This window comes from Mobula hypostoma, unplaced genomic scaffold (assembly GCF_963921235.1).
Source record: "Mobula hypostoma unplaced genomic scaffold, sMobHyp1.1 scaffold_179, whole genome shotgun sequence".
Classification (NCBI taxonomy): Eukaryota; Metazoa; Chordata; class Chondrichthyes; order Myliobatiformes; family Myliobatidae; genus Mobula; species Mobula hypostoma.
In genome coordinates this window covers 34,777-60,428 of record NW_026948267.1, presented here as the reverse complement: position 1 = coordinate 60,428, position 25,652 = coordinate 34,777, and the positions used below count along the sequence as shown (strand labels likewise).

General features: G+C 59.6%; 2 protein-coding genes across 3 annotated transcripts in view; both read right to left on the bottom strand.

Moving 5' to 3' along the window:
- LOC134342266 (E3 ubiquitin-protein ligase BRE1A-like) overlaps positions 1-11,019 on the bottom strand; it is a 68,863-nt gene extending 57,844 nt beyond the window's left edge. The window contains exons 1-3 of one of the 2 annotated variants that reach the window (XM_063040230.1): positions 10,895-10,998; positions 7,705-7,898; positions 2,009-2,235 (exon numbers count right to left, since the gene is read on the bottom strand). In XM_063040230.1, the coding sequence (XP_062896300.1) occupies positions 2,009-2,137 (129 nt within the window). In that variant the 5' untranslated portion in view covers positions 2,138-2,235; positions 7,705-7,898; positions 10,895-10,998. Of the gene's footprint in view, positions 1-2,008; positions 2,236-7,704; positions 7,899-10,894 lie in introns of both variants that reach the window. The other variant, XM_063040232.1, reaches the window with a different exon arrangement.
- A 6,756-nt stretch (positions 11,020-17,775) lies between these two features.
- LOC134342267 (V-type proton ATPase 116 kDa subunit a 4-like) overlaps positions 17,776-25,652 on the bottom strand; it is a gene marked incomplete at its 5' end in the record, with an annotated part of 39,760 nt that continues 31,883 nt past the window's right edge. The window contains 3 exons of the mRNA XM_063040233.1: positions 17,776-18,020; positions 21,144-21,315; positions 24,722-24,839. Of these exons, the coding sequence (XP_062896303.1) occupies positions 17,927-18,020; positions 21,144-21,315; positions 24,722-24,839 (384 nt within the window). The remainder of the gene's footprint in view (positions 18,021-21,143; positions 21,316-24,721; positions 24,840-25,652) is intronic.

Sequence of the window (25,652 nt, the reverse complement as noted above, 5' to 3'; positions counted from 1 at the left end):
AGGGGGAGGGGGAGAGGGTGGTTGTGGGGGGAGGAGGAAGAGGGGGAGGGGGGAGGGGGAGAGGGGGGAGAGGGTGGTTGTGGGGGGGAGGAGGAAGAGGGGGAGGGGGGAGGGGGAGAGGGGGGAGAGGGTGGTTGTGGGGGGGAGGAGGGGGGGAAGGGGGAGAGGGGGGAGAGGGTGGTTGGGGGGAGGAGGAAGAGGGGGGAGGGGGAGAGGGTGGTTGTGGGGGGGAGGAGGGGGGGAAGGGGGAGAGGGGGGAGAGGGTGGTTGGGGGAGGAGGAGGAAGAGGGGGAGGTGGGAGGGGGAGAGGGTGGTTGGGGGAGGAGGAAGGGGAGGGGGGGGAGAGGGTGGTTGTGGGGGGGAGGAGGAAGAGGGGGAGGGGGGAGAGGGTGGTTGTGGGGGGGAGGAGGAAGAGGGGGAGGTGGGAGGGGGAGAGGGTGGTTGGGGGAGGAGGAAGGGGAGAGGGGGGAGAGGGTGGTTGGGGGAGGAGGAGGAAGAGGGGGAGGTGGGAGGGGGAGAGGGTGGTTGGGGGAGGAGGAAGGGGAGGGGGGAGAGGGTGGTTGTGGGGGGGAGGAGGAAGAGGGGGAGGGGGGGGAGAGGGTGGTTGTGGGGGGGAGGAGGGGGGAAGGGGGAGAGGGGGGAGAGGGTGGTTGGGGGGAGGAGGAAGAGGGGGAGGGGGAGAGGGTGGTTGTGGGGGGGAGGAGGAAGAGGGGGAGGGGGGAGGGGGAGAGGGGGGAGAGGGTGGTTGTGGGGGGGAGGAGGAAGAGGGGGAGGGGGGAGGGGGAGAGGGTGGTTGTGGGGGGGAGGAGGGGGGAAGGGGAGAGGGGGGAGAGGGTGGTTGGGGAGAGGAGGAAGGGGGGAGGGGGAGAGGGTGGTTGTGGGGGGGAGGAGGAAGAGGGGGAGGGGGGAGGGGGAGAGGGGGGAGAGGGTGGTTGTGGGGGGGAGGAGGGGGGGAAGGGGGAGAGGGGGAGAGGGTGGTTGGGGGGGAGGAGGAAGAGGGGGGAGGGGGAGAGGAGGAAGAGGGGGGAGGGGGAGAGGGGGGAGAGGGTGGTTGTGGGGGGGAGGAGGGGGGGAAGGGGGAGAGGATGGTTGGGGGGGAGGAGGAAGGGGGGAGGGGGGGAGGGGGAGAGGGTGTTTGGGGGGTGGAGGAAGAGGGGGGAGGGGAGGGGGGAGAGGGAAGGGGAGGAGGGGGGGAAGGGGGAGAGGGGGGAGAGGGTGTTTGGGGGGTGGAGGAAGAGGGGGGAGGGGAGGGGGGGAGAGGAGGGGGGGAGAGGGAAGGGGAGGGGGGGAGAGGGAAGGGGAGGAGGGGGGGAAGGGGGAGAGGGGGGAGAGGGTGGTTGGGGGGGAGGAGGAAGGGGGGAGGGGGAGAGGGTGGTTGTGGGGGGGAGGAGGAAGAGGGGGGAGGGGAGGGGGGGAGAGGAGGGGGGGAGAGGGAAGGGGAGGAGGGGGGAAGGGGGAGAGGGGGGAGAGGGTGTTTGGGGGGTGGAGGAAGAGGGGGGAGGGGAGGGAGAGGAGGGGGGGAGAGGGAAGGGGAGGAGGGGGGAAGGGGGAGAGGGGGGAGAGGGTGGTTGGGGGGGAGGAGGAAGGGGGGAGGGGGAGAGGGTGGTTGTGGGGGGGAGGAGGAAGAGGGGGAGGAGGACGGGGGGAGGGGGAGAGGGTGGTTGTGGGGGGGAGGAGGGGGGGAAGGGGGAGAGGGGGAGAGGGTGTTTGGGGGGTGGAGGAAGAGGGGGGAGGGGAGGGGGGGAGAGGAGGGGGGGAGAGGGAAGGGGAGGAGGGGGGGAAGGGGGAGAGGGGGGAGAGGGTGGTTGGGGGGGAGGAGGAAGGGGGGAGGGGGAGAGGGTGGTTGTGGGGGGGAGGAGGAAGAGGGGGAGGAGGAAGGGGGGAGGGGGAGAGGGTGGTTGTGGGGGGGAGGAGGAAGGGGGGAGGGGGGAGAGGGTGGTTGTGGGGGAGGAGGAAGGGGGAGGGCGAGAGGGTGGTTGGGGGGGGAGGAGGAAGAGGGGCCACTCACCGTGGAGGCGTCACTGCCCAGCTTGATGGTCTCCACCTTGGTCCCCGAGCTCCCGGCCGGTGGCTCCATCGCCGACGACTTCTCTGCCCCGGCCTCTGGGGACGCCCTCTTGCCCGCCGCCCCGGACATGGCGTCCCGCCCGCCCCCGCCCGGCGAGGCGGGGGGGAAAATCGCCCGACGGGGGGGAGGGGAGAGTCAGGGGCCCTCCGACCGACGGAGGTCCGTGTCTGACCGGAGGGAGGGAAGAGGGGGAAGAGTTCAGACCTCCTTGCCCAGGCAATTTCCGCCCGTCCTCCCTCCATCCCAATCAACCCCCCTCGTTCTCTCCATCCCCCCGCCTTCCGACACCCTCAATCTTCCCTCCCTCGCCCGGAACGCATCCTCACTCCACCTCTGATCCCTCACCCCTTCCCCACGCCGCACCCCCCACCTCCATGTCGGGACGAAGGGGTCTGGGAACACAGGCCCAGAGTTCACTGAAAGGGGCGCCGCAGGTCGATCGGCTCGTAAAGGAAGCTTCCGGCACGTTGCCCTTCACAAATCAGGAGGACTGGGAGCAGGTGTGTGGGCACAGGTTTAAGGTGCTGGGAGTAGGTACAGAGGAGATGTCAGGGGTAAGTTTTTTACGCAGAGAGCGGTGAGTGCGTGGAATGAGCTGCTGGTGACAGTGGTGGAGGCGGATATGATAGGGTCTTTTTAGAGACTCCTGGACAGCTACATGGAGCTCAGAAAAATAGAGGTCTATGAGTAACCCTGGGTAACTTCTAAAGTAAGGACATGTTCGACACAGCTTTGTGGGCTGAAGGGCCTGTATGGTGCTGTAGGTTTTCAATGTTTCTATGACCCACACCACCAGGTTCAGGGACAGTTATCACCCCTCAACCATCAGGAAGGAGGTACAGGAGCCTCAGGACCCACACCACCAGGTTCAGGGACAGTTATCACCCCTCAACCATCAGGAAGGAGGTACAGGAGCCTCAGGACCCACACCACCAGGTTCAGGGACAGTTATCACCCCTCAACCATCAGGAAGCAGGTACAGGAGCCTCAGGACCCACACCATCAGGTTCAGGAACAGTTATCACCCCTCAATCATCAGGAAGGAGGTACAGGAGCCTCAGGATCCACACCATCAGGTTCAGGAACAGTTAATACCCCCTCAACCGTCAGGAAGGAGGTACAGGAGCCTCAGGACCCACACCACCAGGTTCAGGGACAGTTATCACCCCTCAACCATCAGGAAGGAGGTACAGGAGCCTCAGGACTCACACCACCAGGTTCAGGGACAGTTATTACCCCCTCAACCATCAGGAAGGAGGTACAGGAGCCTCAGGACCCACACCACCAGGTTCAGGGACAGTTATTACACCTCAACCATCAGGAAGGAGGTACAGGAGCCTCAGGACCAACACCATCAGGTTCAGGAACAGTTATTACCCCCTCAACCGTCAGGAAGGAGGTACAGGAGCCTCAGGACCCACACCACCAGGTTCAGGGACAGTTATCACCCCTCGACCATCAGGAAGCAGGTACGGGAGCCTCAGGACCCACACCATCAGGTTCAGGGACAGTTATCACCCCTCAACCATCAGGAAGGAGGTACAGGAGCCTCAGGACTCACACCACCAGGTTCAGGGACAGTTATTACCCCCTCAACCATCAGGAAGGAGGTACAGGAGCCTCAGGACCCACACCACCAGGTTCAGGGACAGTTATTACACCTCAACCATCAGGAAGGAGGTACAGGAGCCTCAGGACCCACACCATCAGGTTCAGGAACAGTTATTACCCCCTCAACCGTCAGGAAGGAGGTACAGGAGCCTCAGGACCCACACCACCAGGTTCAGGGACAGTTATCACCCCTCGACCATCAGGAAGCAGGTACAGGAGCCTCAGGACTCACACCACCAGGTTCAGGGACAGTTATCACCCCTCAACCATCAGGAAGGAGTTACAGGAGACTCAGGACCCACACCACCAGGTTCAGGGACAGTTATTACCCCTCAACCATCAGGAAGGAGGTACAGGAGCCTCAGGACCAACACCATCAGGTTCAGGAACAGTTATTACCCCCTCAACCGTCAGGAAGGAGGTACAGGAGCCTCAGGACCCACACCACCAGCTTCAGGGACAGTTATTACACCTCAACCATCAGGAAGGAGGTACAGGAGCCTCAGGACCCACACCACCGGGTTCAGGGACAGTTATTACCCCTCAACCATCAGGAAGGAGGTACAGGAGCCTCAGGACCCACACCACCAGGTTCAGGGACAGTTATTACCCCTCAACCGTCAGGAAGGAGGTACAGGAGCCTCAGGACCCACACCACCAGGTTCAGGGACAGTTATCACCCCTCGACCATCAGGAAGCAGGTACGGGAGCCTCAGGACCCACACCATCAGGTTCAGGGACAGTTATTACCCCTCAACCATCAGGAAGGAGGTACGGGAGCCTCAGGACCCACATCACCAGGTTCAGGGACAGTTATTACCCCTCAACCATCAGGAAGGAGGTACAGGAGCCTCAGGACCCACACCACCAGGGTCATGGACAGTTATCACCCCTCAACCATCAGGAAGGAGGTACAGGAGCCTCAAGACCCACACCATCAGGTTCAGGAACAGTTATTACCCCCTCAACCATCAGGAAGGAGGTACAGGAGCCTCAGGACCCACACCACCAGGTTCAGGGACAGTTATCACCCCTCGACCATCAGGAAGGAGGTACAGGAGCCTCAGGAACCACACCACCAGGTTCAGGGACGGTTATCACCCCTCAACCATCAGGAAGGAGGTACAGGAGCAAAACGACCCGTGTCGACAATCGTGCCGAGAAAAGATCCTCGAGAGACCACGATCGTGCCGGGCTTCCTCCGAGAGAGTTCCAGGGACCCTCGTGAAGAGTGGACGGGCCTCGAGGCCGAGAAGCCCGGAGGCCAGTGATCGAGTCACTCTCTGGCCGGTTAAAGCGCAGGAGGCGACTGAAGTCCTCGAGGCGAGCGGCCGATCAGGAAGGCGTCCGCCCGCGACAGCGTCCCTCGCGGCTGCTGGAGGACGATTCCGGATCTCCCAGCCCTGGGCGAGGTTTAACGGAGGCCGGGCGCGGACCGGACTCGCCAGCTGTCCGGTTTCCAGTCGCTCCTTGTTATTTTGCTGACGCCCGTTCCGGGCGACGACGAAAACGCTCGGCCGAACTGAACAGGCCCGGCCCCCTTCGATCTTGCGTTTCCCGTTCCGCGATTTTCGCCCGAATTTTCCTCCCCGCTGACGTTTGCGCGGTATTTTTTGCGCTCGTGGGGGCGTGCTGGGTTCGATGTCTATTCTTCGAACGGCGTCCGCGGTTTTCGTTACACAGGTGCCTGTGGGGCCAGGCGAACGTCAGGGTCGGATCCTGCGGGCGCACTTTGTAGCGTCCGAGACGGCGACGGGAGGTAAGGACGGTGGGAGTGGCAACTCGTGACACGGAAAACCTACAGCACAATACAGGCCCTTCGGCCCACAGAGCCGCTCCGAACATGAGATTACCTCAGCTTTACCTCTATTTATATAAGCTCCGTGTTCCTATCCAGGAGTCTCTAAAAAGACCCTATCGTTTCCGCCTCCACCATCGTTGCCGGCAGCCCATTCCACACACTCACCACTCTCTGTGTAAAAAAACTTACCCCTGACATCTCCTCTGTACCTTCTCCCCAGCACCTTAAAACTGTGCCCTCTCGTGCTAGCTATTTCAGCCCCGGGGAAAAGCCCCTGACCGTCCATATAACAATTACAACAGGGAAACAGGCCATCTCGGCCCTTCCGGTCCGTGCCGAACGCTTACTCTCACCTAGCCCCACCGACCCGCGCTCAGCCCATAACCCTCCATTCCTTTCCTGTCCATGTATCCATCCAATTTAACTTTAAACGACAACATCGAACCTGACCCAACCACTTCTGCTGGAAGCTCGTTCCACACAGCTACCACTCTCTGAGTAAAGAAGTTCCCCCTCATGTTACCCCTAAACTTTTGCCCTTAACTCTCAACTCACGTCTTGTTCGAATCTCCCCCACTCTCAATGGAAAAAGCCTATCCACGTCAACTCTATCTATCCCCCTCATAATTTTAAACACCTCTATCAAGTCCCCCCCTCAACCTTCTACGCTCCAAAGAATAAAGACCCAACTTGTTCAACCTTTCTCTGAAACTCAGGTGCTGAATCCCAGGCAACATTTTAGTAAATCTCCTCTGTACTCTCTCAATTTTGTTGACATCTTTCCTATAATTCGGTGACCAGAACTGTACACAATACTCCAAATTTGGCCTTACCAATGCCTTGTACAATTTCAACATTACATCCCAACTCCTATGCTCAATGCTCTGATTTATAAAGGCCAGCAAACCAAAAGCTTTCTTCACCACCCTATCCACATGAGATTCCACCTTCAGGGAACGATGCACCATTATTCCTAGATCCCTCTGTTCTACTGCATTCTTCAATGCCCCACCATTTACCATGTATGTCCTATTTTGATTAGTCCCACCAAAATGTAGCACCTCACATTTATCAGCATTAAACTCCATCTGCCATCTTTCAGCCCACTCTTCTAACCGGCCTAAATCTCTCTGCAAGCTTCGAAAACCTACTTCATTGTCCACAACTCCACCTATCTTAGTATCATCTGCATACTTACTAATCCAATTTACCACCCCATCATCCAGATCATTAATATATATGACAAATAACATTGGACCCAGTACAGATCCCTGAGGCACACCACTAGTCACCGGCCTCCAATCTCAGACACAGTTATCCACCACCACTCTCTGGCCTCTCCCATCCAGCCACTGCTGAATCCATCCACCTCTCCAAATGTCCCTCAAAAGCCTATATAACCATGTAACAAATTACAGCATGGAAACAGGCCATCCCGGCCCTTCTAGTCCGTGCCGAACTCTTACCCTCACCTAGTCCCACCGACCTGCACTCAGCCCATAACCGTCCATTCCTTTCCTGTCCATATATCTGTCCAATTTAACTTTAAACGACAACATCGAACCTGCCTCGACCACTTCTCGTTCCACACAGCTACCACTCTCTGAGTAAAGAATTTCCCCCTCGTGTCACCCCTAAACTTTTGCCCTTTAACTCTTAACTCATGTCCTCTTGTTTGAATCTCCCCCACTCTCAATGGAAAAAGCCTATCCACGTCAACTCTATCTATCCCCCTCATAATTTTAAACACCTCTATCAAGTCCCCCCTCAACCTTCTGCGCTCCAAAGACTAAAGACCTAACTTGTTCAGCCTTTCTCTGTAACTTAGGTGATGAAACCCAGGTAGCATTCTAGTAAATCTCCTCTGTACTCTCTCAGTTTTGTTGACATCTTTCCTATAATTCGCCGACCATGATCGATGCCTCTCGTCGTCCTGTACACCTCTATCGGGTCACCTCTCATCCTCGGCCGCCCCAAGGAGAAGCGGCCGAGCTCGCTCGACCTATTCTCGAAAGGCGGGCTCCCCGGTCCGGGCCACGTCCCCGTCAACCTCCTCTGCACCCTTTCTGCGGTGAACTGAGGGATTGGCCATCGTTGGAGAGGGCCCGAGGCCGGACCGGAAGGGCAGGGCACGGGCCGGGGAGCGACTCAAGGCTCGGACGTCGTAGCCCGGCCCGCCACCAGTGGGCTCCCGCTGAATCGGGCTCCGCGGCCCAGGACTGACCTTCCGCCAGGCGTCTGTCGGCTTCCGAACGTTCGCACGGTTTGCTCTCTCCTTCTCGTTCCGGCGCGAATCCTGAAGCGCTCCTCTCGCGGACAGACGACGAACTCACTTCCAACTCTGTCAGGGCGTTAAAAGTTAATTGCTGGGACTTTGCAGCCGCGGGGGGAGGTTTGAAATCCGTTCAGGCTTTGTTCCTGGGAAGGCAGAAGATTGAGGTGTACAAAATTCTGAGGGGTATCGATAGGGTAAATGGAAGCAGGCTTCTTCCCCACTGAGGTCGGGTGGGACGACAACCAGGGGTCAGGGGTTAAGGGTGAAAGGTGAGAAGTTTGAGGGGAACGTGAGGGGGGGTTTAAGGGTGAAAGGTGAGGACTTTGAGGGGAACGTGAGGGGAAACTTCTTCACTCAGAGGGAGGTGAGAGACTGGGACGAGCTGCCAGCACAAGTGTTGTGCGCCAGCTCGAGTTTATCACTTAATGAGAAGTTTGGACGGGTCCACAGATGGGAGGGGTGCTGAGGGATGAGGTCCCGGTGCAGGACGATGGGAGCAGACGGCTTCAGCATGGACGAGATGGGATGAAGGGGCCGCTTTGGTGCTGCGTGACCCATCCACGAACCCATGCCCTCTCCGTCCTGCTTCCCGATCTCTCTCAGTGCGCACTGCAACCCCTGCTACTCCTCCTTCCATAGGCAACTCCACTCCCCTCCCACCTCCCTCACTCTCCTCCATTCCCGTCTTTCTCCCGACCTCCATCTCCTCACAGCCCTCCCACCACCCCTTCTTCTCCCCGTCCGCTTCATCTCTCCCTCCCACCCTCCCTCCTCCCCTCCACTCCCCCTCTCCACATCTCTCCCCCACCATCCCTCCTCCTCTCCCCTCATCCTTCCCACCCTCCCTCCTCACTTCATCCCTCCCACCCTCCCTCCACTCCCCCTCCCCTCATCCCGCCCACCCTCCCTCCACTCCCCCACCCTTCCCACCCTCCAATCCCTCTCCCCTCATCCCTCCCACCCTCCCTCCTCACTTCATCCCTCCCACCCTCCCTCCACTCCCCCTCCCTATCCCTCCTCCCTCCCACCCTCCCTCCACTTCCCCTCCCTATCCCTCCTCTCATCCCTCCCACCCACCCTCCACTCCCCCCCCCTCCCCTCATCCCGCCCACCCTCCCTCCACTCCCCCATCCTCCCCACCCTCCAATCCCTCTCCCCTCATCCCTCCCACCCACCCTCCACTCCCCCACCCCAATCCCTCCCACCCTCCCTCCACTCCCCTCCCCTCATCCCGCCCACCCTCCCTTTACTCCCTATCCCTCCCTCCCACCCTCCACTCCCCCTCCCCTCATCCCTCCCACTCTCCCACCCTCCCTCCACTCCACCATCCCTCATCCCTCCCTCCACTCCCCCTCCCCTCATCCCTCCCTCCACTCCCCCTCCCCTCATCCCTCCCTCCACCCCCCCTCCCCTCATCCCGCCCACCCTCCCTGCACTCCTCCTCCCCTCATCCCTCCCACCCTCCCTCCACTCCACCATCCCTCATCCCTCCCTCCACACCCCTCATCCCTTCCTCCACTCCCCCCTTCATCCCTCCCTCCACTCCCCCTACCCTCATCCCCCTCCCTCCATCCCTCCCACCACCCCTCCTCCCCTCATTCCTCCCTCCACTCCTCCCCTCATCCCTCCCACCTTCCGTCCTCCCCCTCCCCTCATCCCTCCCACCCGCCCTCCTCCCCTCATCCCTCCCACCCTCCCTCCTCCCCTCATCCCTCCCACCCTCCCTCCACTCCTCCTCCCCTCATCCCTCCTACCCTCCCTCCTCCCCTCATCCCTCCCACCCTCCCTCCTCCCCTCATCCCTCCCACCCTCCCTCCTCCCCTCATCCCTCCCACCTTCCTTCCTCCCCCACCCCTCATCCCTCCCACCCGCCCTCCTCCCCTCATCCCTCCCACCCTCCCTCCTCCCCTCATCCCTCCCACCCTCCCTCCTCCCCTCATTCCTCCCACCCTCCCTCCACTCCTCCTCCCCTCATCCCTCCCACCTCCCCTCATCCCTCGCTCCACTCCTCCTCCCCTCATCCCTCCCACCTCCCCTCATCCCTCCCACCCTCCCTCCTCCCCTCATCCCTCCCACCCTCCCTCCACTCCTCCTCCCCTCATCCCTCCTACCCTCCCTCCTCCCCTCATCCCTCCCACCCTCCCTCCTCCCCTCATCTCTCCCACCCTCCCTCCTCCCCTCATCCCTCCCACCCTCCCTCCACTCCTCCTCCCCTCATCCCTCCCACCTCCCCTCATCCCTCGCTCCACTCCTCCTCCCCTCATCCCTCCCACCTCCCCTCATCCCTCCCTCCACTCCTCCTCCCCTCATCCCTCCCACCCTCCCTCCTCCCCTCATCCCTCCCACCCTCCCTCCACTCCTCCTCCCCTCATCCCTCCTACCCTCCCTCCTCCCCTCATCCCTCGCACCCTCCTACCCTCCCTCCTCCCCTCATCCCTCGCACCCTCCCTCCCCTCCTCCTCCCCTCATCCCTCATCCCTCCTACCCTCCCTCCTCCCCTCATCCCTCCCACCCTCCCTCCACTCCTCCTCCCTTCATCCCTCCTACCTCCCCTCATCCCTCGCTCCACTCCTCCTCCCCTCATCCCTCCCACCTCCCCTCATCCCTCCCACCCTCCCTCCTCCCCTCATCCCTCCCACCCTCCCTCCACTCCTCCTCCCTTCATCCCTCCTACCTCCCCTCATCCCTCCCACCCTCCCTCCACTCCTCCTCCCCTCATCCCTCCCACCCTCCCTCCTCCCCTCATCCCTCCCACCCTCCCTCCTCCCCTCATCCCTCCCTCCCTCCCACCTCCCCTCATCCCTCCCACCCTCCCTCCACTCCTCCTCCCCTCATCCCTCCCACCCTCCCCTCCTCCCCTCATCCCTCCCTCCACTCCTCCTCCCCTCATCCCTCCCACCCTCCCTCCACTCCTCCTCCCCTCATCCCTCGCACATCCCTCCCTCCACTCCTCCTCCCCTCATCCCTCCCTCCACTCCTCCTCCCTTCATCCCTCGCACCCTCCTCCCTCCCCCTCCCCGCACCTCTCCCTCCGACCCTCAACTCATCTCTCCCTCCCCTCCCTCCCTCTTTCTACCTCTCTCCCTCTCTCCCTCTCTCCCTCATCTCCCTCCTCTCCCTCCTCTCCCTCCCCTCTAACCTCCGTCGCACCCCCCGGCTCCGGCTCCTTGTTTCTCTCCGCTCCGTCGGGAACACCGGAAGCCGCCGCCGCTGGATGACCGGAAGGGCCCGCCTGGAGGACCGACGACGCCCGCAGCCCCACCCCCTCCCTCCCTCCCCTCTCCGACGTCATCGCGTGCTCCTCCTCCTCCCGGTGACGTGCGCTGCCCCGCTCCCCGCCGCCCTCGGCTGCTGGCAATCCCTGCGGGTCAAAGGTGGCGTTTGAATTCCCTCTTTCTCCCTGTTGACTAGGCAAAGTTCAAAGCAAATTTATTGTCAGAGCGCACACGCCTCACCCTATGCAACCCCGAGAGCCACTTCCCTGCCGGCATGAGCAATAAACTCTCTTTTCAACCAACGAAAGACCGCACCAACTCGGGGCTTTCGACCAGTCTGCAGAGGATTGTGCAATTGCAAAATGGAGAGAAAGTGTTATCAAACATAAATAAGCAATCTATATCGAGATCGTCAGATGAGGAGACCGTCCACGGCTTGTGGGAGCATTTCAGTGATGGGGCGAGTGAAGTTCAAGAGCCTGATGGTCGAGGGGTGATAAGTGTCCCTGAACCTGGTGGTGTGGGTCCTGAGGCTCCTGTACCTCTTTCCCGATGGTTGAGGGGTGATAACTGTCCCTGAACCTGGTGGTGTGGGTCCTGAGGCCCCTGTACCTCCTTCCTGATGGTTGAGGGGTGATAACTGTCCCTGAACCTGGTGGTGTGGGTCCTGAGGCTCCTGTACCTCTTTCCCGATGGTTGAGGGGTGATAACTGTCCCTGAACCTGGTGGTGTGGGTCCTGAGGCCCCTGTACCTCCTTCCTGATGGTCGAGGGGTGATAAGTGTCCCTGAACCTGGTGGTGTGGGTCCTGAGGCTCCTGTACCTCTTTCCCGATGGTTGAGGGGTGATAACTGTCCCTGAACCTGGTGGTGTGGGTCCTGAGGCCCCTGTACCTCCTTCCTGATGGTCGAGGGGTGATAAGTGTCCCTGAACCTGGTGGTGTGGGTCCTGAGGCTCCTGTACCTCTTTCCCGATGGTTGAGGGGTGATAACTGTCCCTGAACCTGGTGGTGTGGGTCCTGAGGCCCCTGTACCTCCTTCCTGATGGTCGAGGGGTGATAACTGTCCCTGAACCTGGTGGTGTGGGTCCTGAGGCTCCTGTACCTCTTTCCCGATGGTTGAGGGGTGATAACTGTCCCTGAACCTGGTGGTGTGGGTCCTGAGGCCCCTGTACCTCCTTCCTGATGGTTGAGGGGTGATAACTGTCCCTGAACCTGGTGGTGTGGGTCCTGAGGCTCCTGTACCTCCTTCCTGATGGTCGAGGGGTGATAAGTGTCCCTGAACCTGGTGGTGTGGGTCCTGAGGCTCCTGTACCTCTTTCCCGATGGTTGAGGGGTGATAACTGTCCCTGAACCTGGTGGTGTGGGTCCTGAGGCCCCTGTACCTCCTTCCTGATGGTTGAGGGGTGATAACTGTCCCTGAACCTGGTGGTGTGGGTCCAGAGGCTCCTGTACCTCCTTCCTGATGGTTGAGGGGTGATAACTGTCCCTGAACCTGGTGGTGTGGGTCCTAAGGCTCCTGTACCTCTTTCCCGATGGTTGAGGGGTGATAACTGTCCCTGAACCTGGTGGTGTGGGTCCTGAGGCTCCTGTACCTCCTTCCTGATGGTCGAGGGGTGATAACTGTCCCTGAACCTGGTGGTGTGGGTCCTGAGGCTCCTGTACCTCCTTCCTGATGGTCGAGGGGTGATAACTGTCCCTGAACCTGGTGGTGTGAGTCCTGAGGCTCCTGTACCTCCTTCCTGAAGGTCGAGGGGTAATAACGGTCCCTGAACCCGGTGGTGTGGGTCCTGAGGCTCCTGTACCTCCTTCCTGAAGTTCGAGGGGTAATAACGGTCCCTGAACCTGGTGGTGTGGGTCCTGAGGCTCCTGTACCTCCTTCCTGAAGGTCGAGGGGTAATAACGGTCCCTGAACCTGGTGGTGTGGGTCCTGAGGCTCCTGTACCTCCTTCCTGATGGTTGAGGGGTGATAACTGTCCCTGAACCCGGTGGTGTGGGTCCTGAAGCTCCTGTACCTCCTTCCTGATGGTCGAGGGGTGATAACTGTCCCTGAACCCGGTGGTGTGGGTCCTGAGGCTCCTGTACCTCCTTCCTGATGGTTGAGGGGTGATAACTGTCCCTGAACCTGGTGGTGTGGGTCCTGAGGCTCCTGTACCTCCTTCCTGATGGTTGAGGGGTAATAACTGTTCCTGAACCTGGTGGTGTGGGTCCTGGGGCTCCTGTATCTCCTTCCTGATGGTTGAGGGGTGATAACTGTCCCTGAACCTGGTGGTGTGAGTCCTGGGGCTCCTGTACCTCCTTCCTGATGGTTGAAGGGTGATAACTGTCCCTGAACCCGGTGGTGTGGGTCCTGAGGCTCCTGTACCTCCTTCCTGATGGTCGAGGGGTAATAACTGTCCCTGAACCCGGTGGTGTGGGTCCTGAGGCTCCTGTACCTCCTTCCTGATGGTCGAGGGGTGATAACTGTCCCTGAACCCGGTGGTGTGGGTCCTGAGGCTCCTGTACCTCCTTCCTGATGGTTGAGGGGTGATAACTGTCCCTGAACCCGGTGGTGTGGGTCCTGAGGCTCCTGTACCTCCTTCCTGATGGTTGAGGGGTGATAACTGTCCCTGAACCCGGTGGTGTGGGTCCTGAGGCTCCTGTACCTCCTTCCTGATGGTTGAGGGGGTGATAACTGTCCCTGAACCTGGTGGTGTGAGTCCTGAGGCTCCTGTCCCTCCTTCCTGATGGTTGAGGGGTGATAACTGTCCCTGAACCTGGTGGTGTGGGTCCTGAGGCTCCTGTCCCTCCTTCCTGATGGTTGAGGGGTGATAACTGTCCCTGAACCTGGTGGTGTGGGTCCTGAGGCTCCTGTCCCTCCTTCCTGATGGTTGAGGGGTGATAACTGTCCCTGAACCTGGTGGTGTGGGTCCTGAGGCTCCTGTCCCTCCTTCCTGATGGTTGAGGGGTGATAACTGTCCCTGAACCTGGTGGTGTGGGTCCTGAGGCTCCTGTACCTCCTTCCTGATGGTTGAGGGGTGATAACTGTCCCTGAACCCGGTGGTGTGGGTCCTGAGGCTCCTGTACCTCCTTCCTGATGGTCGAGGGATGATAACTGTTCCTGAACCTGGTGGTGTGGGTCCTGAGGCTCCTGTACCTCCTTCCTGATGGTTGAGGGGTAATAACGGTCCCTGAACATGGTGGTGTGGGTCCTGAGGCTCCTGTACCTCCTTCCTGATAGTTGAGGGGTGATAACTATTCCTGAACCTGGTGGTGTGGGTCCTGAGACTCCTGTACCTTCTTCCTGATGGTTGAGGGGTGATAACTGTCCCTGAACCTGGTGGTGTGGGTCCTGAGGCTCCTGTACCTCCTTCCTGATGGTTGAGGGGTCACAACTGTCCCTGAACCTGGTGGTGTGGGTCCTGAGGCTCCTGTACCTCCTTCCTGATGGTTGAGGGATCATAACTGTCCCTGAACCTGGTGGTGTGAGTCCTGAGGCTCCTGTACCTCCTTCCTGATGGTTGAGGGGTAATAACTGTCTCTAAACCTGGTGGTGTGGGTCCTGAGGCTCCTGTACCTCCTTCCTGACGGATGAGAAGTAATAACTGTCCCTGAACCCGGTGGTGTGGGTCCTGAGGCTCCTGTCCCTCCTTCCTGATGGTTGAGGGGTGATAACTGTCCCTGAACCTGGTGGTGTGGGTCCTGAGGCTCCCGTACCTCCTGCCTGATGGTTGAGGGGTGATAACTGTCCCTGAAACTGGTGGTGTGGGTCCTGAGGCTCTCGTACCTCCTTCCTGATGGTCGAGGGGTGATAACTGTCTCTGAACCCGGTGGTGTGGGTCCTGAGGCTCCCGTACCTCCTTCCTGATGGTCGAGGGGTGATAACTGTCCCTGAACCCGGTGGTGTTGGTCCTGAGGCTCCTGTACCTCCTTCCTGATGGTTGAGGGGTCATAACTGTCCCTGAACCTGGTGGTGTGGGTCCTGAGGCTCCCGTACCTCCTTCCTGATGGTTGAGGGGTAATAACTGTCCCTGAACCTGGTGGTGTGGGTCCTGAGGCTCCTGTACCTCCTTCCTGATGGTCGAGGGGTGATAACTGTCCCTGAACCTGGTGGTGTGGGTCCTGAGGCTCCTGTACCTCCTTCCTGATGGTTGAGGGGTGATAACTGTCCTTGAACCTGGTGCTGTGGGTCCTGAGGCTCCTGTACCTGCTTCCTGATGGTCGAGGGGTGATAACTGTCCCTGAACCTGGTGCTGTGGGTCCTGAGGCTCCTGTACCTCCTTCTTGATGGTTGAGGGGTGATAACTGTCCCTGAACCCGGTGGTGTGGGTCCTGAGGCTCCTGTACCTCCTTCCTGATGGTTGAGGGGTGATAACTGTTCCTGAACCTGGTGGTGTGGGTCCTGAGGCTTCTGTACCTCCTTCTTGATGGTTGAGGGGTGATAACTGTCCCTGAACCCGGTGGTGTGGGTCCTGAGGCTCCTGTACCTCCTTCCTGATGGTTGAGGGGTGATAACTGTTCCTGAACCTGGTGGTGTGGGTCCTGAGGCTTCTGTACCTCCTTCCTGATGGTTGAGGGGTGATAACTGTTCCTGAACCTGGTGGTGTGGGTCCTGAGGCTCCTGTACCTCCTTCCTGATGGTTGAGGGGTGATAACTGTCCCTGAACCTGGTGGTGTGGGTCCTGAGGCTCCTGTACCTCCTTCCTGATGGTTGAGGGGTGATAACTGTCCCTGAACCTGGTGGTGTGGGTCCTGAGGCTCCTGTACCTCCTTCCTGATGGTTGAGGGGTGATAACTGTCCCTGAACCTGGTGGTGTGGGTCCTGAGGCTCCTGTACCTCCTTCCTGATGGTTGAGGGGTGATAACTGTCCCTGAACCTGGTGGTGTGGGTCCTGAGGCTCCTGTACCTCCTTCCTGATGGTTGAGGGGTGATAACTGTCCCTGAACCTGGTGATGTGGGTCCTGAGGCTCCTGTACCTCCTTCCTGATGGTTGAGGGGTGATAACTGTTCCTGAACCTGGTGGTGTGGGTCCTGAGGCTCCTGTACCTCCTTCCTGATGGTCGAGGGGTGATAACTGTCCCTGAACCTGGTGGTGTGGGTCCTGAGGCTCCTGTACCTCCTTCCTGATGGTTGAGGGGTGATAACTGTTCCTGAACCTGGTGATGTGGGTCCTGAGGCTCCTGTACCTCCTTCCTGATGGTTGAGGGGTGATAACTGTTCCTGAACCTGGTGGTGTGGGTCCTGAGGCTCCTGTACCTCCTTCCTGATGGTCGAGGGGTGATAACTGTTCCTGAACCTGGTGGTGTGGGTCCTGAGGCTCCTGTACCTCCCCATTCATGTTCTCGTTATTTACTCTTATTACTTCTGTCTCTTGGTATTTGCAGAGTTTGTTGTGTTCTGTACACTGGCTGAAATCCTCAATTCCTGCAGGTCTTTCATTGATCCTGTAATGGATTTATTGAGCATGGCAGCAGGAAAATGAATCCCTGGGAAGGTTTTTTGTATAATGTCTCCCTCATCCCATCCTCTGCCCATTCCCTCAGTCCCACCACCAGTTGTCCATTCCTTCACCATCCGTCGACACTCCCCTCCATTCATGGTGCATGTCCCATCCCCCTACGCCAATGTCCCCCCGTCCCTCGACACTCCCCTCCATTCACGGTGCATGTCCCACCCTCGTACGCCGAGGTCCCCCCGTCCGTCGACACTCCCCTCCATTGATGGTGCGTGTCCCACCCCCCTACGCCGCGGTCCCCCTGTCCGTCGACACTCTCCTCCATTCATGGTGCGTGTCCCACCCTCGTACGATGAGGTTCCCCCCGTCAACACTCCCCACCGTTCACGTTGTGTGTCCCACCCTCGTACCCCGAGTCCCCCTGTCCCTCGACACTCCCCACCGTTCACAGTGTGTGTCTCACCCTCGTACCCCGAGTCCCCCTGTCCCTCGACACTCCCCACCGTTCACAGTGTGTGTCCTACCCTCGTACCCCGAGGTCCCCCGTCCCTCGACACTCCCCTCCATTCACGGTGCGTGTCCGACCCTCGTACCCCGAGTCCCCCTGTCCCTCGACACCCCCCACCGTTCACAGTGTGTGTCCCACCCTTGTACGCCGATGTTCCCCTGTCCCTCGACACTCCCCACCGTTCACGGTGCGTGTCCCACCCTCGTACGCCAGAGTCTCCCTGTCCCTCGACACTCCCCTCCATTCACGGTGTGTGTCCCACCCTTGTACGCCGATGTTCCCCTGTCCCTCGACACTCCCCTTCATTCACGGTGCGTGTCCCACCCTCGTACGCCAGAGTCTCCCTGTCCCTCGGCACTCCCCACCGTTCACGGTGTGTGTCCCACCCTCGTACGCCGATGTTCCCCTGTCCCTCGACACTCCCCTCCATTCACGGTGCGTGTCCGACCCTTGTACCCCGAGGTCCCCCTGTCCCTCGACACTCCCCACCGTTCACGGTGAGTGTCCCACCCTCGTACCCCGAGGTCCCCCCGTCCCTCGACACTCCCCTCCATTCACGGTGTGTGTCCCACCCTCGTACCCCGAGGTCCCCCGTCCCTCGACACTCCCCACCGTTCACGGTGCGTGTCCGACCCTTGTACCCCGAGGTCCCCCTGTCCCTCGACACTCCCCACCGTTCATAGTGTGTGTCCCACCCTCGTACCCCGAGTCCCCCGTCCCTCAACACTCCCCACCGTTCATAGTGTGTGTCCCACCCTTGTGCGCTGCGGTCCCCCCGTCCCTCCCCAGCGTTCTGCTGGGCTGGGGGGGTGGTCTACAGATACGGGGAGAGGGTCTCCGAGACAAAAACAAACACGACCACGGGAAAAGACGACCGTTTTATTTGGCACGGCTCGCGAGGCGACCGGCAAGAAAACAAACTTTCCGAAGCTCGGGTGGGATTGGGGCCGACTGATATCCTGCGCCCCATCTCCCCTCCTCCCTGGTGGGAGAGGGTGCGTGCGCCAGGGCGAGACTCATGGGCCCAGAGACTCCAGGTCCAGGAGGGAGAAGGAGAAAGGGACGAAGAGGACCCCAGAGCCCGAGTAGAACTTGCTCTGAAACTCCACCCTGTAGAGCACAGGAGGCCGGGGTTAGTAAGCTGGATAACCACGTAACAATCACAGCACGGAAACAGGCCATCCCGGCCCTTCCAGTCCGTGCCGAACTCTTACCCTTACCTAGTCCCACCGACCCGCCCTCAGCCCATAACCCTCCATTCCTTTCCTGTCCATATAGCTGTCCAATTTAACTTTAAATGACAACATCGAACCTGACTCGACCACTTCTCGTTCCACACAGCCTCCGCTCTCTGAGTAAAGAAGTTTCCCCTCGTGTTACCCCTAAACTTTTTGCCCTTTAACTCTCAACTCATGTCCTCTTGTTTGAATCTCCCCCACTCTCAATGGAAAAAGCCTATCCACGTCAACTCTATCTATCCCCCTCAGCATTTTAAACACCTCTATCAAGTCCCCCCTCAACCTTCTACGCTCCAAAGAATAAAGACCCAACTTGTTCAACCTTTCTCTGTAACTTAGGAGATGAAACCCAGGCAACATTTTAGTAAATCTCCTCTGTACTCTCTCAATTTTATTGACATCTTTCCTATAATTCGGTGACCAGAACTGTACACAATACTCCAAATTTGGCCTTACCAAGGCCTTGTACAATTTTAACATTACATCCCAACTCCTATACTCAATTCTCTGATTTGTAAAGGCCAGCAAACCAAAAGCTTTCTTCACCATCCTATCCACATGAGATTCCACCTTCAGGGAACGATGCACCATTATTCCTAGATCCCTCTGTTCTGCTGCATTCTTCAATGCCCTACCATTTACCATGTATGTCCTATTTTGATTAGTCCTACCAAAATGTAGCACCTCACATTTATCAGCATTAAACTCCATCTGCCATCTTTCAGCCCACTCTTCTAACCGGCCTAAATCTCTCTGCAAGCTTTGAAAACCTACTTCATTATCCACAACTCCACCTATCTTAGTATCATCTGCATACTTACTAATCCAATTTACCACCCCATCATCCAGATCATTAATATATATGACAAATAACATTGGACCCAGCACAGATCCCTGAGGCCCACCACTAGTCACCGGCCTCCAATCTCAGACACAGTTATCCACCACCACTCTCTGGCCTCTCCCATCCAGCCACTGCTGAATCCATCCACCTCTCCAAATGTCCCTCAAAAGCCTATATAACCATGTAACAAATTACAGCATGGAAACAGGCCATCCCGGCCCTTCTAGTCCGTGCCGAACTCTTACCCTCACCAAGTCCCACCGACCTGCACTCAGCCCATAACCCTCCATTCCTCTCCTGTCCATATATCTGTCCAATTTAACTTTAAACAACAACATCGATCCTGCCTCGACCACTTCTCGTTCCACACAGCCACCACTCTCTGAGTAAAGAATTTCCCCCTCGTGTTACCCCTAAACTTTTGCCCTTTAACTCTCAACTCATGTCCTCTTGTTTGAATCTCTCCCACTCTCAATGGAAAAAGCCTATCCACGTCAACTCTATCAACCCCCTTCATCATTTTAAACACCTCTATCAAGTCCCCCCTCAACCTTCTACACTCCAAAGACTTTAGAGTCTAGGGGTGACTTTAGAGGCGCGTGATAAACCACCAGGGGGCACAGATAGGGTGAACGTGCACAGACTTTTTCCCCCAGGGTCGGGGGATCAAGTACCAGAGGGCACAGGTTTAAGGTTCGGGGAGGGAGAGATTTAATAGGGGACCCCGAGAGGCAAATTTTCCCACCCAAGGCGTGGTCCGTCGATGGAACGAGCTGCCAGGGGAAGTGGTCGGGGCAGGTACATTAACGACACTGGGACAGGGACACGGATAGGGAAGGTTTAGAGGGATACGGGTGGTCTGTCTATGGGACGAGCTGCCGGGGGAAGTGGTCGGGGCAGGTACATTAACGACACTGGGACAGGGACACGGATACGGAAGGTTTAGAGGGATACGGGTGGTCTGTCTACGGGACGAGCTGCCAGGGGAAGTGGTCGGGGCAGGTACATTAACGACACTCGGACAGGGACACGGATAGGGAAGGTTTAGAGGGATACGGGTGGTCTGTCTATGGGACGAGCTGCCAGGGGAAGTGGTCGGGGCAGGTACATTAACGACACTGGGACAGGGACATGGATAGGGAAGGTTTAGAGGGATACGGGTGGTCCGTCTATGCGACGAGCTGCCAGGGGAAGTGGTCGGGACAGGTACATTAACGACACTGGGATGGGGACACGGATAGGGAAGGTTTAGAGGGATACGGGTGGTCCGTCTGTGGGACGAGCTGCCCAGGGGAAGTGGTCGGGGCAGGTACATTGACGACTCTCGGACAGGGACACAAGTAGGGAAAGTTTAGAGGGATACGGGTGGTCTGTCTAAGGATGGGAATCTGGGCCACAGTTTGTTACTGAGAAGAGTGACTATTACGGAATGTGAGATAGAGGAATCTCCCTCCGCACCGTCCCGTCACACACTCCCGGGGTCGGACACAGAGTGAGTCTCTCTCCGCACCGTCCCATCACACACTCCCGGGGTCGGACACAGAGTGAGTCTCTCTCCGCACCGTCCCATCACACACTCCCGGGGTCGGACACAGAGTGAATCTCCTTCCACACCGTCCCATCACACACCCCAATCTCCTTCCACACCGTCCCATCACACACCCCAATCTCCCTCCACACCGTCCCATCACACACTCCCGGGGTCAGACACAGAGTGAATCCCCCTCCGCACCGTCCCATCACACGCTCCCGGGGTCAGACACAGAGTGAATCTCCCTCCGTCCCATCTCACACTCCCGGGGTCGGACACAGAGTGAATCTCCCTCCGTCCCATCACACACTCCCGGGGTCAGACACAGAGTGAATCCCCCTCCGCACCGTCCCATCACACGCTCCCGGGGTCAGACACAGAGTGAATCTCCCTCCGTCCCATCTCACACTCCCGGGGTCGGACATGGAGCGAATCTCCCTCCGCACCGTCCCATCACACACTCCCGGGGGTCAGACACAGAGTGAGTCTCCCTCCGCACCGTCCCGTCACACACTCCCGGGGTCAGACACACAGAGCGAATCTCCCTCCGCACTCCCGGGATCCCATTGAAACTCACTCTGGCCGCCCCCCTCCACCCGACGACCCGTGTTTCCGCGTACCAGTGCAGACGCAGGGCGTGTAAGAAGGCCGACAGCCCTTCCATGACCAGGAGAATTGCAACGGTGAGCACGGCGAAGAATGCAAACGCAGCAAACACAGCGACCGAGAAGGCGTAGCCGGGCATCCGGAACGCCTGTCTCAACACCATCGACCACAAGACCTCCGATAACTCTGCAGGAGGGCGGCGGGAGAGAACGAGAAAAATTTAACAATCCCGTCTCCGTATCCCCCCGGGTCAGACCCACACACACACCGGGAGCACCGTGCACAGTTCCCGTCTCCATATCCCCTCGGGTCAGACCCACACACACCGGGAGCACCGTGCACAGTTCCCGTCTCCATATCCCCTCGGGTCAGACCCACACACACCGGGAGCACCGTGCACAGTTCCCGTCTCCATATCCCCCCGGGTCAGACCCACACACACCGGGAGCACCGTGCACAGTTCCCGTCTCCATATCCCCCCGGGTCAGACCCACACACACCGGGAGCACCGTGCACAGTTCCCGTCTCCGTATCCCCCCGGGTCAGACCTACACACACCGGGAGAACCGTGCACAGTTCCCATCTCCGTCTCCCCCACTGGGTCAGACCCACACACACCGGGAGCACCATGCACAGTTCCCGTCTCCGTATCCCCCCGGGTCAGACCCACACACACCGACCGGGAGCACCGTGCACAGTTCCCGTCTCCGTATCCCCCCGGGTCAGACCCACACACACCGGGAGCACCGTGCACAGTTCCCGTCTCCGTATCCCCCCCCCAGGGTCAAACCCACACACACCGGGAGCACCGTGCACAGTTCCCGTCTCCGTATCCCCCCGGGTCAGACCCACACACACCGGGAGCACCGTGCACAGTTCCCGTCTCCGTATCCCCTCCCGGGACAGACCCACACACACCGGGAGCACCGTGCACAGTTCCCGTCTCCGTATCCCCCCACCCCCGGGTCAGACCCACACACACCGGGAGCACCGTGCACAGTTCCCGTCTCCGTATCCCCCCAGGTCAGACCCACACACACCAGGAGCACTGTGCACAGTTCCCGTCTCCGTATCCCCCCCCGGGTCAGACCCACACACACACTGGGAGCACCGTGCACAGTTCCCGTCTCCGTATCCCCCCGGGTCAGACCCACACACACCGGGAGCACCGTGCACAGTTCCCGTCTCCGTATACCACCACCCGCGCCCCCCCACCCCCGGATCAGACCCATACACACCAGGAGCACCGTGCACAGTTCCCGTCTCCGTATCCCCCCAGGTCAGACCCACACACACCAGGAGCACTGTGCACAGTTCCCGTCTCCGTATCCCCCCCCGGGTCAGACCCACACACACACTGGGAGCACCATGCACAGTTCCCGTCTCCATATCCCCCCGGGTCAGACCCACACACACCGGGAGCACCGTGCACAGTTCCCGTCTCCATATCCCCCCGGGTCAGACCCACACACACCGGGAGCACCGTGCACAGTTCCCGTCTCCGTATCCCCCCCGGGTCAGACCCACACACCAGGAGCACTGTGCACAGTTCCCGTCTCCGTATCCCCCCCCGGGTCAGACCCACACACACACTGGGAGCACCGTGCACAGTTCCCGTCTCCGTATCCCCCCCGAGTCAGACCCACACACTGGGAGCACCGTGCACAGTTCCCGTCTCTGTATACCACCACCCGCGCCCCCCCACCCCCGGATCAGACCCATACACACCAGGAGCACCGTGCACAGTTCCCGTCTCCGTATCCCCCTGGGTCAGACCCACACACACCGGGAGCACCGTGCACAGTTCCCGTCTCCGTATCCCCCCCCAGGGTCAGACCCACACACACCGGGAGCACCGTGCACAGTTCCCGTCTCCGTATCCCCCCGGGTCAGACCCACACACACCAGGAGCACTGTGCACAGTTCCCGTCTCCGTATCCCCCCCCGGGTCAGACCCACACACACACTGGGAGCACTGTGCACAGTTCCCGTCTCCGTATCCCCCCGGGTCAGACCCACACACACACTGGGAGCACCGTGCACAGTTCCCGTCTCCGTATCCCCCCGGGTCAGACCCACACACACCGGGAGCACCGTGCACAGTTCCCGTCTCCGTATCCCCCCAGGTCAGACCCACACACACCAGGAGCACTGTGCACAGTTCCCGTCTCCGTATCCCCCTCCGGGTCAGACCCACACACACACTGGGAGCACCGTGCACAGTTCCCGTCTCCATATCCCCCCGGGTCAGACCCACACACACCGGGAGCACCGTGCACAGTTCCCGTCTCCATATCCCCCCGGGTCAGACCCACACACACCAGGAGCACTGTGCACAGTTCCCGTCTCCGTATCCCCCCCCCGGGTCAGACCCACACACACACTGGGAGCACCGTGCACAGTTCCCGTCTCCGTATCCCCCCCGAGTCAGACCCACACACTGGGAGCACCGTGCACAGTTCCCGTCTCCGTATCCCCCCCGAGTCAGACCCACACACTGGGAGCACCGTGCACAGTTCCCGTCTCCGTATCCCCCTCGGGTCAGACCCACACACCGGGAGCACCGTGCACAGTTCCCGTCTCCGTATCCCCCCCGGGTCAGACCCACACACTGGGAGCACCGTGCACAGTTCCCGTCTCCGTATACCACCACCCGCGCCCCCCCACCCCCGGATCAGACCCATACACACCAGGAGCACCGTGCACAGTTCCCGTCTCCGTATCCCCCTGGGTCAGACCCACACACACTGGGAGCACCGTGCACAGTTCCCGTCTCCGTATCCCCCCGGGTCAGACCCACACACACCGGGAGCACCGTGCACAGTTCCCGTCTCCGTATCCCCCCAGGTCAGACCCACACACACCAGGAGCACTGTGCACAGTTCCCGTCTCCGTATCCCCCTCCGGGTCAGACCCACACACACACTGGGAGCACCGTGCACAGTTCCCGTCTCCATATCCCCCCGGGTCAGACCCACACACACCGGGAGCACCGTGCACAGTTCCCGTCTCCATATCCCCCCGGGTCAGACCCACACACACCAGGAGCACTGTGCACAGTTCCCGTCTCCGTATCCCCCCCCCGGGTCAGACCCACACACACACTGGGAGCACCGTGCACAGTTCCCGTCTCCGTATCCCCCCCGAGTCAGACCCACACACTGGGAGCACCGTGCACAGTTCCCGTCTCCGTATCCCCCCCGAGTCAGACCCACACACTGGGAGCACCGTGCACAGTTCCCGTCTCCGTATCCCCCTCGGGTCAGACCCACACACCGGGAGCACCGTGCACAGTTCCCGTCTCCGTATCCCCCCCGGGTCAGACCCACACACTGGGAGCACCGTGCACAGTTCCCGTCTCCGTATACCACCACCCGCGCCCCCCCACCCCCGGATCAGACCCATACACACCAGGAGCACCGTGCACAGTTCCCATCTCCGTATCCCCCTGGGTCAGACCCACACACACCGGGAGCACCGTGCACAGTTCCCATCTCCGTATCCCCCTGGGTCAGACCCACACACACTGGGAGCACCGTGCACAGTTCCCGTCCGTGAATCCCCCCCCACCCTCGAAGAGAGAGAGACTTACGTGCGTGAGCGAGGCTGAGAGCCCAGAGACGGAGGTAGGACGCCGTGTTGGAGATACAGCTGAGACAGTACTCAATTGTGTGAATGCCCTGCTTGATAAACACGTCCCCCATGTTCACCTGTTGGGGAGGGGGGGGGAGAGAACGAGGTGACATGTCAGATTCAACAACTTGTTAAACTTTGCCCCATCCCTCTTCCCTCCTCTTCAAATCCCCACGGAGGGGCCTCCTCCCTCTTCCCTCTGCCCATCACCTCCCCCTGGGTGCCCGCACCCACCTCCCCCTCCCTCCCATGGTCCACTCTCCAATCAGACTCCTTCACCTTCAGCCCTCGGCCCCTTTTCCTCACCAATCAGCTCCCAGCTTCTTACTTCGCCGCCCACCCGCAAGAATGTAGCTCTCCAGGTCCCCACGGTCACAACAGACAATAGGTGCAGGAGTGGGCCATTCGGCCCCTTCGAGCCAGCACCGCCATCCACTGCCATCACAGCTGATCATCCACAAATCAGTCCCCTCCCCTACAACGAGGTCTAGGTGTCCTTGTACATCAGTCACTGAAAGCAAGCATGCAGGTACTAATGAGTGGGCAGATGCGTGGCAGATGCAGTTTAATGTGGATAAATGTGAGGTTATCCACTTTGGTGGTAAGAACGGGAAGGCAGATTATTATCTAAATGGAGTCAAGGTAGGAAAAGGGGAAGCACAACGAGATCTAGGCGTCCTTGTACATCAGTCACTGAAAGCAAACATGCAGGTACAGCAGGCAGTGAAGAAAGCTAATGGCGTGCTGGCTTTCATAACAAGGGGAATTGAGTATAAGAGCAAAGAGGTCCTTCTGCAGTTGTACAGGGCCCTGGTGAGACCACACCTGGAGTACTGTGTGCAGTTTTGGTCTCCAAATTTGAGGAAGGGCATTCTTGCTATTGAGGGAGT